The sequence below is a fragment of the Lates calcarifer genome, linkage group LG15, assembly GCF_001640805.2.
Source record: "Lates calcarifer isolate ASB-BC8 linkage group LG15, TLL_Latcal_v3, whole genome shotgun sequence".
Lineage (NCBI taxonomy): Eukaryota > Metazoa > Chordata > Actinopteri > Centropomidae > Lates > Lates calcarifer.
Genome location: NC_066847.1, coordinates 17,654,700 through 17,672,883, shown reverse-complemented (window position 1 = coordinate 17,672,883; position 18,184 = coordinate 17,654,700). Strand labels below are relative to the sequence as shown.

The window sequence follows — 18,184 nt, the reverse complement described above, 5'->3', positions numbered from 1 at the left end:
TAGGGCCAACACATATAGACAAACAATGGGCTACAGGCAAAGTATGGGCAATTTAGAGTCACCAAATAATAACATGAATGTCTTTGGAAGATGGGAGGAAGCTGGAATATCCAGAGAAAACCCACGTACAGGCACAGGGAAAATATGCAAAAGAGAAAAGCCCAGGGTGAACTGGGCTCAAACCTAGAACCTTCTTGCTGTGAGGCAACAGTGCTAACCACTACACCACTGTAATACCCCGCTTAGGTTTCCTTTTTAATCAATTTGCAAGAGTCTTTACAATTCTTTTTCTTCATAGTCATTATGGAGAATTAGTAGTAGTAAGTAAGTAAGTACATTGATGAGGGAAAAATTTAATTAAACAATTTTAGCATAAGTCTGCAGCATAACAAAAGAAAAAAAGGAAAGGGGTCTGAATACTTTTTGAATGCACTGTACACCTTGTGGTTCACACATGTGCATTGTGACTTGACTTACATAAGCTCAGTCTTAGTACATCACTGGTTTTCTGCAGCTGCAGAGCTCCAGACTGCGACCGTTTAGTTGCATGTTGCAACCATTTTTGGAGACAGTGCTACTAAATTTTATAAGTTGGAGCATCAATGCAACTAGCAAGTATGCTAGTGTTTTCCTTACATTAATTTATTTGTGGTGGCTGGCCATAATATCAACATGGACCACCACATGTTGATTTTCTATTTTATCATTCAAGGTTGTGCTTCTTCTTTGTCCTCTCCTGTGCTCTATGCCTGAGACTGGGCTGCATGGTCAGTGCATTCTACACACACACAGCACAAAGCAGTGCAGAAGGGCTGCAGTGGACACTGATCCAAGTGGAGATAATTAGTTTTGACGAAAACTACATTCATTTCTTTAAGTACAATAAAAGTACAATAAGTACTCTATTAAACCACTTGTTCAACAAGCATGCAGGAAAGTGATATTTTCAGCTGCAGAGGCACATCGTCAGGGGAGACAAACCAGGCAAATGCTGGTGGCAACTCATATTGGCACATCTTCCCATAGAGGTGCAATAAGCTGCCCCAAAAACCCCCAAAGTGGGCTTCTGTAGTTGGTGTCTACCAATAGCCTGCATGTCAGGCTTTTAGGAAGCATCTGCAAAATTTGGCAAACTCTTGTCAACTTTACTGGCTGAGACAACTCATTCCCCTCTCTCTAGGCGGTAGAATGTCTGATACTGACTGATATGTGTGTTTATCATTATTACTAAACTTCACTTTTGATGTCAGAAATATTATTTTACTAATATTTTAGATTTCTTTCCAATGAGATACTGAGTTTATAATGACATTTCTTTTGTGAACATTACTGTTGTTGCTCTAGAAACAGTAATAAGTTGTATTTTAATATCAAACAATTCCAATCCCATGCTGAATTTATTCTTTTTTAGAGATGATAATTCAAAAAATAATAGATATAATAAAAAACTGTTTAGTAATGAATAAGAAGGAACAACAGTAAGAGCTGGATATAGCTAATATATATGGATGTTAAGGGTATGGATGAGATAAAAAACACCTGGGCTGTGTTTGAATAGTAAAGAAAATTTCCCTTCCTAACCGCTTTCAAGAGAGGAAGGAGAATTGATAAGGACTTATGAAAAGAGAACCACAGTATTAAGAAAATCCAACTGTACTTAAACTAGCCGTTTTTTAAAAAAAACAACTTTATTTATGACACGTGGAAGACGTACAGTGACAGACTGTGTGCTGTAGGCTACAATTCAATAAGATTTACTGTCCAACACTAATAATATAACATGAAAGTAATATACAAGCTGAGAAAGTTGAGCCATTAAAATAATGATAAAGGTGCAACAGGTCCAGAGTGAATTATATTCAGACAGAAATGTATATTTTCCTGTAATGGGCATTTTGACCTTTTGATATATTTAAGAAAACATTCATTTTTTTAGATGGGGGAGGATTTTAAGAAGTTTTGGATTGTGTCACAAACATAAAATGTTGCATCTACATGTACGTGAATCTGCCATGGTGTAACTACGACAATGCGTCGCTTTAAACGCTGCTGCTGCAAGGAATTGTGGCACAGCATTCCCTCCTTTCCTTTTGTAAAGGAAGATCCAGTGTATCCTATGCTAAGGAGATAAGATAGGAAGCACTGAAGTTCCTTCCCTTGACATTTAGCGAACTGGATTAGCTCTTATCATGGCTGTCAGTGAGATACTTTTGGGTCATTTCACCCATTTCGGAATCTTCCTAAGCAAAAAGGACTATTGAACCACAGCTCTGGATTCGGTTAACTTTGTGACACCATGGGTCCTAGGCCACACAGTGACCAATAGTAGCTGGAGTTGGGAGGATTTTACACCTGGGTGTGAAAAGGTGAAGGACTCAGGACTGAATTCAATGCCCTCCTTTGTCTACGGATATGGTTGCATCCTCAATTTTGCATGGGTTAATGTCCTTCAATATCCACCCCTACATTTCACAAACTGTATTTTTTTAAATGTGATCCTTCACAAAAACATGAGGAATTATGTATTTTTACCCCATATTAAAGTGCAACTTAACTTATGATTCAAATTTTGTGCTGGTGCTCTTAACATTTTCGGTAGGCAGCACCAGTGCTACTAGTAGAAAAAGTTAGTCTGGAGCCTTGCTCTGGAAGTAAAGTTTTTTTGTGAGATGTTTCATGTCCCCTCACCTCTTTGCAGCAGCATTTGAAGTCATCCAGAGTGGAGCAAGGCAGGTGGAGGGTGGAGTCATGACTTTCTGAACTACAAGGGGAGGTGTTATCACTTCATTCAAGCCACCCAAGGGTAATGTGGCCTCTGAAACTGTGTGGAGTTACCTTATTAAATGTAAGGAGGATGGATGCCAAAGCCAACCCTTTCATGCAAATGGCTAGGGCTCCCTATGTGGTTGGAATTGACTCTATCTACCCCTGAAATCTATTACCCTTGGGTACAGACAAAAGAGGGCAAGGCTGGTGATGGAATCAAGGGACTCCTCAAGGTAGTTAAATATATGCATGTCCAAACCAGAAAGTTTTAAAGAAGACTACAATGTCAGAAGATGGTAGGGAGGGTCCAGACAGGGCGGCAGGCCTCAGTTGGTCCAGATTGAGCAAGAACGAGAGGAAGGACCTTGTTGTCAGAGCAGGAAAGGTGGATGGAGCATGAGGCTCCAAACAGTGCAGGTGGGTGAGAGTGGCTTCGTTGGAGACTCAGTGACACATTCGCTCAAGGACATGGGGCTATGCCAGAATCCTATGGGGTTGCTCCGCAAATAAAGATGATCAAGTATCTCAGAATCACTTCCACATTAGTTGTTATAGCTTGCTTATGTGCTGCGGCAAATCATTATTTTAAAAATCTTGATATTGTCAGACAAAATCAGCATAATGACAACAGTTGTGCTATCAGCTAAAATAAGTTTAAAATGCATGAACGCAAATACAGATATCTTAGAGACCACAGAAGGTTGCTCTATTATATCCAAGCAGAGTTGCCCTCTGTTTTAATGGATACTTTGGAATAAGTATTTAAATCTTTCCACAGACACCATGTAACTTGTGTGTTTCTGCAGACCTTATTTTGAAATTGTGTAACATGAAAGACATGGTGGAGGATTTGATAAGACTTAATGCTAACTAATATTATTTTATTTAATGCACTATAAAGTCCTCTGCAAACATGCAGAGGAGAGCAAAGAGAGAAGTTTCACTGTATTATTTAGCCTATATGTATACACCAAACTGTTTTTGCAAATAGTCGGTTTAGTTTAACACACTAATGTTTGTGTATACACGAAGATGGAAAGGTATCAGCAACTATGGAAGAGCAGATGATGAAGTGTATAAGTTCATATCAGTACTCAGTCACATTGTGGCTTATCGCTGTGTCTAATACCAAACATTACAGGGAAAAATTAAAAGCTCATCACTTTGTAGCTGTGCGAAATTAGGCCTGTTTCTTGTTCCATAACTAATTTGATGGACAACTAATTTGTCACTGCATGGAAAAAATCACTCTGAGAGTGTCTGTCCTATATCCATTCAATTCTGAAATTTTGTTTTTGTGGCTGACATAAAAGAGAAACCTGTTTCACAAATATGTGTGATCAGGAAGGGCAGTTAAGTATTTACTGCATGCCACTAAAGAGAAGGGATACAGCTTTAGAGCATGGGAAACATGATGAAGGAACTGAAATCTCTGGCAGGGGGGTACGCTACAGAATCTGCTATTCTGAAGCATGGCCCAACAAATCTACACACAGTACTTGCATACAAAACATGAAAGCAGCTTATGAGCCACGATCATGTTACACACATTAGTGACAGATGATACACTGACAAAAGCAAGGCTGCCCTTACACGTGTTAATTGACCAATGGCAGGATATCAGATTAGAATGTGATTTAACTTATTTTATTTATTAGAGCATTAGAAATGCTAACGGGGGCTTCCCCTAAAGCTGAATGGGCCTTAGTGCCCTGAGAAGCTAGTCCCCGGTTCGACCGGACCTTTGCTACGTGTTACTCCCCTACTCCCTCTCCCCGGGTTCACAAAACTTTGCACATATACCATAAGTGGTGTAACTTGATACCTGAAATGGGCCTTAGGCATGGTGGTGGTAAAATGGTTCTGATTTCTGTCCAAATGTCATTACTTTACCCCTCAGTACTTTACCACTCAGTTCTGACATCATCCAATGGGTGGAGATACACACAATCTACTTTTTATAATCATCAGGCAACATAGGCGAGATTCTTGCTCAAATGAGCCACAAGAAGACATCAAAATGTGCAGCTTCTTTGTGAGGTACAAAATTAAGTCTAGTTTGCTTAATTTTGATTAATTAATTTGGTTAATATATGTCTCAGTTTTGGAATATTACTACTCCCATTATTAGATTTGAAATTTCAAAGCATTTTGAAAGAAATTCACTCACTTACTGAACAGACATCATCATTTGGGGACTGTGACTATTCACACATGCACACAATGGTTTCTGATTATGTGAATGAAGTCCAAAAAGTTCCTGGGTCAATGGACTTTACAACTGTTGGAGCAGGGACTATGCTGGGGCCAGGAGCTGCTGGATTTAGACCCTGGTTCTACCAGTTGAAACAGTAAATAGACTGTATTTATATAAAGCTTTTATCCACAGCCAATTACAGTTTGTCTCTCACTGACCCATTCGCACACTCGCACACCTCACACACCTGCAAGCAAGGTACTGGCCCAATCACCAAGAGCAGTTGAGGTTCAGCTTCTTGCTCAAATCCACTTCAAAATGTCTACAGTTGGAATTCTACAATTAATGGACAACTCACTGAGGCACAGCTGCAGGTATAGTAAAGTTTCTCTGTTTATAAAATGGGTTCTTCTAAAAAGAGGTCCACAAATCTATATATCTATATATATTTTCTAAACATAAAGGGACAATGAGTTAACTTCTCCTGGCACATGCAGGATCTATCTTCTAATCTACATAAGTCCTTAGTATGCTTAAGTGCTGTCCTGGGAATTAACTGGATTTACCATTACCCGTTTAATGAAGTAAACACACCACTAGATTCAACAAAGGCTAACATCTGGGAGGTGAGCTATAGGTCTGTGCAAGAAAGAGCTGAGGGTGCTGCCAAGGGACTGAGATCAGAGTGCTATACTGCTATAGCACTCTATAGCTCTATCAAAGTCCAGGTCAACACCTACTCTGTTCAAGTCAGTGAGATATATGCTAAATGTTCTGGTTATATGGGAATACAGACTGCATATGGTAAAGGGTAATAAAATGCTAGGATTAGCAATTTAAATACGTTGTCCTGACTGCATGTGAATGGGCCACCAGGGAGTAATGATGCGAACACCCTCCTTTACAGCTTTACAACTGTGCAGTACACTCACTATACCTTCATTCCTATCACCTTCTTAAGCTTCCTTTCCTTCTTTCAGTGATGTACATACATGCAACCACATGTACAATATGAATAAATGTATTCATTGTTATTTATGTAGCCACAGAAAGCAGTAAAACATATGCAATGTAGGTTTTATGCTATAGTCAAGTATGCAGTCACCTAGGAAAATGCATATCCACAACACACACACACAAACACACACACACAGTGCAGCAAACCTTCAAAAGGAGCACATCAGTCAGGAAATGCAATCACCCAAAGAAAATATAGCCTGCCTCCACTGTTTTCACACACAGCTACAGTCACTCAAATTACCTTCTGCGGCTGACCAGCAGAGCATACACAAACAGCAGCAAACGACCTTGCCAACACTGTGTCCCAGAAGACATTTCCCCGATTTGTCAGAACAATACAGACACTGGATATTATCTATCCTTCATGGATGGAGATTTTTAAAAGCAGATGCTGATGATTTTTAGACTGTGGTTGCTAATATATCATGGATGACTTCTACAAATATTAGATTTTTATGTCAAACTTTTTTATACCAAGAATAGGACAACACATATGTTAAGGCATGTTTCATTTGATAATTTGAGTCTTGGTTTTGGATATCTCAATCAGTGTCTCAGTGGCAGGAAAAAGTATGTGAACCTATAGAGTTACCTGATTTTCTGCATGAATTGGTTATAAAATGTGATACACAAACAATACACAATACACAAACAATTATATCTTTTGTGTCTTTATTGAGCACACCCATCTAACATAAGTAAGTGATCCCTTGTTTTTAATAAGTGATCAAACCTCCTTTGGCAGTAATAATCTCAGACAAGCATCTTCTGGTAGCTGCAGATCCAACCTACACAACGTTCAGGAGGAATATTGGACTATTACTCCTACAGAACTGCTTCAGCCTCAGTGATAGTATGTCTGGTGTGAATGGCTCTCTTCAGGTCATTCTACAGAATATCTTCTGAGTTCAGGTCTGGGCCCTGACTGGGACACTCAATAAGGTGGCTTTTCCCTTTTCAGAGTCATTCTATAGCAGATTTACTCTGATGCTTGGGGTCATTGTCCTGTTGCCTTGCTTGGCTTCTGCTGATCTTCAGCTGTTGGATAGCCAACCTGACATTATCCTGCAGGAACTTTGATAAATTTGGGGATTCATTTTCCCCTTGATGATGGCAAGCTGCCCATGCCCAGAGGCAGCGAAGCAGTGCCAACCGGTCGAGGCAGATGGCCGCACACCCTGTGTCTGGTTCTGCATGAGGTTTCGGCCTCTTAAAAGGAAGTTTTTCCTTGTCACTGTCACCTAGTGCTTACTCATGGTGGGAATTGGTATGCATATGGTAGACTCATGAACAGGGATGTTAACCAGTTACAACGATTCCTTTAAGCCTTTAGCTGTTTAGCTAAGGAGTTTGAATTTTGCCTTTGGAGTAATCTTGGCTGGGCACCCACCTGTAGGGAAAGTAGCCACTGCGCTAAATTGTCTCTTTTTATAAAAAGTTTGTCTAACTGTGAACTAGCGAATATCTGAACTGTTTGAGATTACTTTGTAGCACTTTCCAGCTTTGTGCAAATCAACAATTCTTGATTGTAGGTCTTCTGAGAGGCATGGTCCGTATCCACAGATGTGCCTTGTGAATCACAATCTCAAGATGTTGGAGCGTTCTTTTATATGGCAAAGTAGCTCTAACTTGTTTCATTGTTTGGACTCCAGGTTTGCTAACATCTGACTCCACTTAGCTTTTGTCGAAGTCATTAGCCTAGGAGTTCACACACTTTTTCCCACCTACACTGTGAGGTCTCATTTCATAACCAAGAAAAAGAAAGCTCATATCTAAATTTTTTTTTTTTCTAAAATTTATAGGGCATGTTTGCACTGTGGTGATATTCAGTATTTTACTATTGTCAACAAATCCTATTAAAAGCCACAGACACAGATGGGGAGTCAGTTTTGAGAGACTGACTAACACATTGTTAATTTTTCGTTGTTTCATGGGGTTTGTTGATAGTAAGAAAAATATAGACTAACTTCAGCCTTATCCTTTGCACTGTGAATCATAAAAATAGAAATGTGATAAACAATCACATGATGCTGTGACTTGCCTTATCAGTCTCCTGAGCTTTGTAATGATTCTTGATTCTACAACTATGATGCTCTCTTCAATATATTGGCAACAAGATTAATAATCTTTGGTTCCGTCTTCAAGTTCTACTTTACAAGTAGGCATAAAATAAACTAGAAGCATTTTTTGAAATAATAGGCCACGTCTTTCAAGTAGCCAGTGTTTTCAAGCTTCAGGTTCTGAAACCATTTCTCTGTTAAAGAATATGATGCAGCTGCATGAGGGCATCATGTTAAGTTGTCTGTCAGTTGTAATTCTGCAGGTATTTAACAAGAGTTTTTCTTCTCACAGCGTTTGTAACAGGATTATGGCAATCTGCTGTGGAGCCACTCTCTCTGTTCATCCTTCTATTTTTGTTACACTGTTCTTCTGCCTGCTGGAGATAGCCCTAGGATTTTCCCTGCTAAGTATTCCTCCTCAAGGGTTACATAATATTAGCGCCACATAAATGTACCAAATAATGGCAACACAGCTTTAAATTTGCAACAACAGATTTACAACATGTTGTAGTAATGTTCATGATCTAAATTCATGATATGCTGTAGATCATAGTTGAATAATTTTTTGTTTCATCTCTTGATTGATTACTACATTACCGGTCATATTTGAGATAGTTTTACCAGGGAGAATAACCTAAGTCCTTACTACATCAACTGGTGAAGCAAAGAAGAATAAAACAAGATGTTTTAAACACGCAGACTCATAAAATATTGTGAAATGAAAATTAACCCTGGAATGCAGACTGCAGAGTACACAGGTGTTAAAAAATAATGTGCAGGGTTGTGGTTAACTAAGAACACACATGAAAATATGAAACCATTACTCCCAAAATTGGCTACCATGCAGAGGACCACAAAGAAGCACAATTCAAAGAAGATAGCTTTGTCCTGTTGTTGCTTGCTGCAGCACTTTCCCTGCAACACTTTTTGAATCATACATAAGGTATATTTCAGACATAGGAATTTCTGTTTTGCCTAAGCCAAATATGGTGTATTATAACTGTACCATACATACCCATTGGGGTGCCAACCCCATAGGCTTTGGAGTCAATAAGGCCTCCGATCTGGGTGAGGTTGCAGTTGCGTTGCGTGACAAACTCGATGGTAGTGGACTCCATGAGAAATGCGTAGTCTGAGGTGAGCACACGATGAATGCCTTCGTCAACATTCTTCACCATCACTGAATGCCTCCGACTGCTCATGAACTCCCACATCTTATCATATGTGGAAATCTTGGTTTTCTGTGTGGAGACATGCAATGGCACTGTGAGTAAGAAAAGAAATCACTACTACATAGATACAGAACAAGATAGATAGATACAGATACAATCTCAAAACAAATGATGCCACATTTATTAATCATAAAAAGATGATTAAGGTGAAGTCCTAGGTTGGAGGTTATTATTACTTTAGTCAAAGTAGTTATAGTATCCTGAGCAACTAAAAGAAACAATGACGGCAGAGCACTCACATCACTAATTTAAATACTGCCAATGTACGCAGCTCTATCAAGGCCTGAAAAACAATTTACATTCAATTACTTTCCAAATTTCATTAGCAAAACACGTCATTTGCTTCAGCAGAACTTTTTTGCAGCTCCAGCAGTGGTATGTACTTTCTGTCTGCCTAAGTCATTATTGCTTGTGAGGAAAATACAGGCTGAAGCAGACAAGCATGCTAAATAGCAGCAGTAGTGTGAATTTGTATGACTGTATATCTCTGATGTGTGTGCTGCTGCTATCACCTATAGTTAGGAGCAGCAGCGGTGTTGTCAGTAGCAGTATGCCTCACTTTCTACACCTGTAATCACTGAGAAAAATCCAAGAGTGCATAACTCTCTAGGGGAGAAGATTTGAAGGCATTTTTGAAGCCATTTGAAACCTAATTAAGTCACATCTTCAAGGTCCTGCCTGCCATTATTGCGTGTAATGACTTTTTGTGGCTGGTCGATATTTTAGATCAACTGGGTGATTTGCGGAGTGCCTATCAGAATCATTCTGAGTCACCCTTGACAAATCAGGCGATTGAGCATGCAAGCTTCAGACTACTGATAAGACGAGAGCAGTGGCTGTGAATACATGGAGAGTCAGATAACCACCAGCTAAGGTGGGCTTCATAAAGCCTCCACAAGGGGATCCAGAGCTGATTACACTTGAACCATATGAGAGATCTTGGAAAATGCAAGGGGTACACCTGATGAGTAGCTGTCTCCTGAGACCCAGTACTGCATAAAAATATGGATATAGAATGTTCCTAAAGCTAAAAATGAATTTGTTTCAGATAAACAAAGGTTTTAATAATTTATCAACATTTGAAAGAGATGAAAGAACATAATGAATAAGTTATCCTCTCTGTTACAGCTTGGGTGAATCTTTACATTGTGTATTAACTGGTTTTGTGTCATATAAATGCTTACACTAAGACACATTCACAATTGACAGGAGTTCGATCCTTTAGTCTGCAAGTATATGGGTAATGTAAAGTATGTAAATTCAGTAGGAATTTGTGATGGCAAATTATTTAATATTCAATATACTTAATGATAATTTTAATAGTATATCAGTTTCATTAAAGTTACCTTCATATGCAGCTAATTTGCATCAGTATAATCATTTGCATTATAAAATATATGTATGAACATGTATAATAATGAATAATGATAAACATACTTGCAGAAAAGGACTAGGGGTAGCTTCCCTGCCACCAGCAGCAGAGCCACTGCCATCAGAGTGCATGTGTTAAAAAAATGCTGATATTTTGGCTTGACTTTCAGACATAAGGGGTCGACACCTGCCTGTCTATGAACAGACTTATAATGCTTGTAATGTAACAAGTTGTCAGCGTGTCTCCTCTGCTCCTCCGCCTCTGTGTGTGTGGAGGGGCTACACATGCACACACATGTAACAGGAGAGAGGAGAAAAATGCAACTGCAAATGATGTCAAAATGCAATAGCCTTTTTACGCGACTACTAACTAAATACAAACATATAATGTGAAGTATTTAATTTAAGATCACCATTTAGTGAGATATTTCAGCCTGTTTCTGCATAAGTAATTTGTCCACAATAAATTTCTGTTAAAAAAAATGCTATGGTTTCCTACATCCAGTCTATTCCATAATCCTATTTTTTATAGTTGACATAATGGAGAAAACCTGTTTCACAAAGGTGTGTGATCAGGAATTACAATAAGATTGCATGCGGACAGTGAGGATACTCAGTGTAAAACTAGAGAGACTGCTTGGAGGAGGTGCAGTCCAGTAGCTAGCACTGCACAACTGAGAATAGAATGGTACAGGAATGAGTCCTAAAACCCAGAAATAAGTTAGCATTTTAGCACTTCCAGTTCCCCTGTGCCAAAGGCTGAAATAAGGTCTGTGGTTAACATAAGCCCGAGACATTTTCATGTTTTATTCTACAACGTAGAGTACTTCACTAAATACACCATTTGTGGTGTTTTAAGCTCTTATGTTTCTTTAAAAGGTGGTTGCTAACAAGTGGCTAAATAAGACTACAGAAGTCACTGACGCCGCACACAAAAATGGATCTACTCACAAGTCCACCTTTGTAGCCTTGTTGTGTTTATACCCACAGTCTGGCAAACTATTACCAACTTTCTATTGAGAAAGGTTTCTGTAGAAGAGGTAAGTGTGCTAAATTAAACTACAAGTTGATGGTGACATTGAAAACATGTGACAGTGGTTTAGCTAATGTTATAGCTGAGCATTAGATTTTTATTTCTGGCGATTGTGTTTAGGCTTAAAAATCATAAAAGTGGTGTTCATTTGTGAAGGTTATGTTGCTGAACAAAATGTTGAAGTATCATAAATTTTTGCTGGCCACAGAGCTTTTATTTTACTGCAATTTCTGCAATATCCATACTGGCCAGTTTGCCAATAAATTTGGTAGGGATATGGATGGTTCCCAGAGGATTTTAACCAGTTTTCAGCCAACAGCAGCACTTTAGAGGTATGGCTCATGTACAAAATGCAGCTGAAATGGAGGTCAACTGACACTTTTTCTATTTTATTCATTTTAACTCAAAGGGCACTCAGCACTCACTTTACAGTATACTTTGTGTTGAAATGGTGGTGGTTGACTCTGTATTGTAATGGTGTTTGTTCTTTTGATTGACTGATTGGTCACCCATTGTGGCTGACCTCTACATGGAAGAGGTGGAAAGCAAATAAGGAACAACACCCAGCCACTGGTTTAGGTGCATGGGTGACACTTGGGTCAAAATCAAAACCCAGGAATCAGAGGACTTCACTGAACATATCAACTTAGTGGACAAACACATCAAGTTCATCAGGGAGGATATCAAGGAAGATAGGTTACCATTTCTGGACTGTGCTGTGCTCACTGAGAAGGACAGTAGCCTCAACATTGAAGTCTACCTGAAACCCCCACACATAGATCAATACCTACTCTTTGACTCCCACCACCCACTGGAACATAAACTTGGTGTTATCAGGACTCTACACCACCAGGCAGAGAACGTTCCCTCCAAGGCAGATGGAAAAGAAAAAGAACATTGACACCTCAAAACAGTACTTAAAACATGTGGTTATCCTAACTGGGCCTTCATCAAGTCAGCGAAGAGACACGGCAAAGAGCCACAAAAATCAAACAGGAGAACAGATGCAACAACATCATCAGTGCACTTCAGGCCTGGTAACACCCTAAGGACAAGAATCCCAAGCACAAATTGAGTATAAGTAATTAAATGTGGATTACTCAATATAAGATCTCTCTCATCCAAAGTTAATGATTTGATATCATATTACCATCTGGATATCTTCTGTCTCACTGAAACCTGGCTGTGTCAGGATGAGTATGTTAGCGTGAACGAATCCATCCCCCCCAAGTCATATTAATACTCAAATAAATGAACTCAAATAAAACTGAAGTCATCATAATTGGTCATGAACAGGTCAGAAATACATTTTCTAATTATGTAATTATATTAGACGGCATTGCCCTGGCTCCCAGCTCCACTTTTAGGACTGCCTTCCTTCACTTGCATAATATTGCCAAAATTAGGCATTTTCTGTCTCAAAGGGATGCAGAAAAACTAGTCTATGCATTTGTTACTTCTAGGCTGGACTACTGTAATTCACTATTATCAGGCTGCCCCAACAAGTCTCTAAAGACTCTGCAGCTGATTCAAAATGCTGCAGCACAATTACTGACAGGAACTAGGAAAAGAGACCATATTTCTCCTGTGCTAGCCTCTCTACATTGGCTCCCAGTCAAATCCAGAATAGAATTTAAAATCCTCCTCCTCACTTACAAAGCCTTTAATGATCAGGCATCATCATATCTTAAAGATCTCATAGGCCCCTACAATCCTACTAGGACACTGTGTTCCCAGAATGCTGGCTTACTTTTGGTTCCCAGAGTTTCTAAGAGTAGAACGGGAGGCAGAGCCTTCAGTTATCAGGCTCCTCTACTATGGAACCTTCTCTCAGTTGCGGTCCGACAGGCAGACACCCTCTGTACCTTTAAGAGTAGGCTTAAAACTTTCCTCTTTGATAAAGCTTATAGTTAGGGTTGGCTCAGGCTTGAACCCTCCCTTAGTTATGCTGCTATAGGCCTAGACTGCTGGGAGATCTCCCATGATGCGCTGAGCTTCTTTCTCTCTCTACATCAGTATGGATTCATATTCCATAAATACATGTTACTAACTCAATATCTTCCCTTTCCCGTAGTATTGTACTCTTCCGACTCTCTTTCCTCTTCTGTCACTTTCTGCAGGTATTTCTGCCTCTGGAGCTGTAGAGTCTGATCTGTGATGACAAGTCTCCTGCTGCTCTTACAACCCCACACAACACCTGCTGCTATAATTCAAAATTACTTGTACTGCTATTAGTTTTAGTGCTACGTTAGCAGTTAATACTTTAATTATTAGTATTATCATTACTACTACTGTATTATTGGTATCACCTTAGATCTTACATGGAACCCGTGTTATGCTATGTTCTTCTCTCGCTATTCTCTACCCCCCCCCCCCCCCCCCCCCCCCCCCCTTCTTAACCCAACCTTCCCACTGTCGCCTAGTGCTGCTCATGTTGGGATTTGTTGGGTATCACTCTGTAAATACCTATTTTAAAGAGTATGATCTAGGCCTGCTCTATATGAAAAGTGCCTTGAGATGACTTTTGTTGTGATATGGTGCTATATAAATAAAACTGAATTGAATTGAGTAACCTTGTATATGCTGTGCAATGCAGTGAGGAGTGCTTAAAACCTGTACATAGGTGAAACCAAACAACCACTCCACAAGTGCATGGCACAACACAGGAGAGTTAGCTCATTAGGACTTGACTGTTCATCTACATCTAGGAGAAGGGGACACTCCTTCAAGGGCAATAATGTCCACATTTTGGACAGAGAGGACAGATGGTTTGAGGAGTAAAAGAAGCCATCTATGTCCATATGGAATGATCATCTTCAGACAGAGGTGGTGGCCCACCAGCTATCAGCCACCTACAACGTGGTCTTGAGATCCTTACCCAGGTGATTTAACCCCCATTCACACCTTAAAACATGTGACCCTAACAACTCACATGATGTCAGAGTGGGGCAATGACTCTCAGGACCACCCCCAAGAAGTAAAATACCTGGGACTCTCCAACCAGTTTGTAGAACTGAGGAAGCCTTTCAGATTAGAGGTGAAACATTTTCAAGAAACCTAAAAAGAAGTCCAGTTGCCTACAATTTCAGCACTTAAGACTACCATGACCACAAGCTTTCTCTAACCAAGAAGTTCTAGTTGTCTAAATTTAACCAAACCTCAATCATAGAGGTGGGAAATTCTTAAAGGGGTCACAATTACTGGGGGTGTTCAGTACATGTATGAACAAATCTTTAACGCTGAATATTGAATACTCACTGGTGATTGAACTGTAAGCTCAGAGAGGAGAGAGGACAGCCCACTTGTGCTAACTGATATGCTAACTAGATTGCAAATGTGTGGCACTACATGGCAAAACATTACATTTTTTATACTGTTATTCCATTGACAATTTGAACCAGGGGCAAATTAAACATGTGTCTTGGCAAGTTTAGTGATACAAGTAACATTTTGTCATTTACTTGTTCTAGGTGATAGAGACTGAGACAACCCTGATAAAATATGATTGTTTAGTTGAGTGAAGGGACTATTTAAGAGAGTTGGTCTTTGTCAGTAAAATCTGTTTGAGTTAGAAATAGTTGAGATAGGTGTTTAAAGCAGGATATAATCTTTTCAAGACTATGGTAATGAGATGCAGGACATAATGCAACACACAACACAACACAATGTAACACTGTCATCAACAAGAACCAAAATGATAAATGTGAGGTGTATAGTTTCACAGAAAATGTTGAGCATGTTCTGTGTGTAAAAAGCATAATGTTGAAAGAGAAGGCTAGGTAGGATAAGGCAAAGACTATTTTTAGACTTTAGGCGTTTGCCTCTTGCTGCTTTCCTAGACTCTGTGGCTAGGCTTTCCCACTTTCACTTTCAGATCCTGTTAAACAATATGACAAGCATGTTGTTTGAAGCAGACTGAGACCTGAAGTTACTTGTTAAAATAGTGTTTATAGTATGAAAGCTACTTCCACACTGCAGTCACTATTCATACAACCAAATGATGTTGTCAGTGAAACTGAGCTAATTTTCTATGATTGAACAAATAACCAAATCTGTCTTTTTTCTAATGAGGACTGTTTCTAAGGCTTCATTAAAAAAAAAAAAAAGAAAATACAATATTCAATTGTCATTCCATAAACTACCACAGTAGCCTCCAGGAACAGTGTGTAGCATCAGTAACAACTTACATTTACACTCATAACGGTAACGAGGTTGGTTTTAATTAAACTGAAAGGAGCCAGATCAGCAGCTACAGTAGAGAATAAGCTGATGACGTGCCTGTAGCATCATGGTCTGTGTTGGAGGGTAAAGCTTCATGTTCTGAGACATGAGACTGTCAGCTCACAATCCAGATACATGTTCTAAATGTTTACATTTACTGACCCAAGTGTCAGCTCAACCTGGAAGAGAGTCAACTGTATCAGCAGCAGATCGGATACTAGAATGTGGTACAAAAACACAATCACTTCTTCATCCACTGCCGTGGAGAACAAAACGTTAATGATCCTTGCAGAAAAATTTAGAGAAAGACAAGTAGGGAAAGATGACATTGAAATTATAAAGCAACTGACAATGCATATTTGTAAAGTTATATAAAAATATAAGTGAATATAGACAGTAAAGACAGATATGAGTTATGAGGTTGAGCATGAATAATAAAAAAATTCATGACAACCGAGACAAAATCTAAATTAAAATATTGGCTACAGAAAATTATTTGTCTGTGGCTGAAAACAGCACTGAGACCAAACCAGGGGAGTAAAGTTGTGGGCCATAAAACCATAACAATGATACAAATAAACTTAAACGCGGCAGAGCTGGTGATAATTCTCTGTGTTCTCATCAGTATGAGCAGCACCTTTTACACACAAGTAGTTATGTAAAAAAAAACTAAACCAAAAAAAAAAAAAAAAAAAAAAAAAAACAACCCAAAAACTTAAGGTTTGGTTACAGACAACTTTAAAAAAGTCATTTACTTGTAATTGTGTCACTCCTATTGTTTTTCATTATCTTATTTCTATTTGGGATCATTAAGATTTACATTTTTGTAATGTTACCAAGGAGTCAGTCAGAAAAGTGTAGTAAAGCCTTGTTTACTTCAACACAATATTGCTTGCATGGAGGTAATGACAACAACTACTTCATTACTTTTAATGCAGAAGAAAATGTTTTATGACAGAAAATTCTTTAGTGATAAGACCCAGTTTTTACAGTTCCTCTTTTTATGTAATTTATGGACTAATATCAATTATCTGAAATATTTTTATTACTAGGAAGAGCAAGTTGTACTGTTTGATTCCAGTGGGCTATGCGTTCTGATTTATTTAAAGAGGAAATTTCCACTGTTTGTGTTGTACAAATAATCACAAAGATCCATACTGGCAATACAGTATACTGTTAATACAGGTGATTTTTCTAACAATTACAAATTAACTTATAATTCTCTGCTTGGTTTGAAAATTCGGTTCAGTCGAACCATTTGGCTCCTCCTTAATCATGATGTAATAGGAGTGACTCCATAGACAATAAGTAGGTAGGTAGCTAAACACTTAATAATTTTGTTTGTGCCCCTGATAAAGATCTATCAGTAGCATTAACAGCATCAAAAAGCTGGCTAAACTCTGGTAGAAAAACAATGTTGTATATAGCTTCTCGTAGTTGAACTAGCTCAACTACAAAACAGGATGCAAACAGTAACTCTATCAAAGGGCCATGAACACGCTTCCATGCTACTGTGAGTGGTGGTCAGTCAGCTTGTGTTCCCTGCCACTTTATGTTGCCACTACATAGCCATGAGGCAACACTCCCCACAGTTACTGCCTTTTCATTCCTCTGTTGAATTTTGTAATCATGCTCAAAAGACAGGGTTCTAGCAGAATTTTGGGGTGTAGTTACTTTTGTTTCCAGGTGTAACTACAAACTGTATTTTTTATAGCTCCGATGTACACCTCTGTTTGGCTTCTGTTCCAAAGTAATGGCAACTAAGGTTCATAGGTATCCACCATACCAAACTTACATGATTTTGGACAAGAAGTTGAAATTATAAAACTTGATGGCCCTAACATCAATCTTGGATAATGTATTGACACATTTTCCAAGAGACACCTGTGTTTCTGTGTTTACAGTGGAGGAAAATACTTAATCCAGTAGTGTCCCATCTCACTTTAACACTATCAAAAAGCAACCCACTTGGATTAACTGTAGATCCATAGCAACATAATTCACATATCATTATAAATACAGTATATGCAATATGCATATAACACTTTGGATAGTCCAGCCATGAATTTGAGCCTTTGTTCCTCCCTCCTTACGTACCTACCTTTCTCCTCTCTCAGGTATCAAACACATCATTGCAATAAGCTTTATCTCCTTGGTTTAATCACCTTGCTGGAAGTGTTCCTGCCATCTATCTTATGGCTAATGCAAAACATGTCAGGCCTGTATAGCCTGGGGACATGGTGCTCAGTGCCATTGCCATGTAAAGAGCTACTGTCTCTTCTTC

The 18,184-nt window shown here is 38.9% G+C and overlaps 1 protein-coding gene across 4 annotated transcripts in view; it reads right to left on the bottom strand.

Annotated features, from left to right (window-relative positions):
• grik2 (glutamate receptor, ionotropic, kainate 2) overlaps positions 1 to 18,184 on the bottom strand; it is a 246,601-nt gene that overhangs the window by 26,893 nt on the left and 201,524 nt on the right. For all 4 annotated transcript variants that reach the window (XM_051076104.1, XM_051076105.1, XM_018665721.1 and 1 more), the window contains one exon: positions 9,059 to 9,284. In XM_051076104.1, the coding sequence (XP_050932061.1) occupies positions 9,059 to 9,284 (226 nt within the window). The remainder of the gene's footprint in view (positions 1 to 9,058; positions 9,285 to 18,184) is intronic.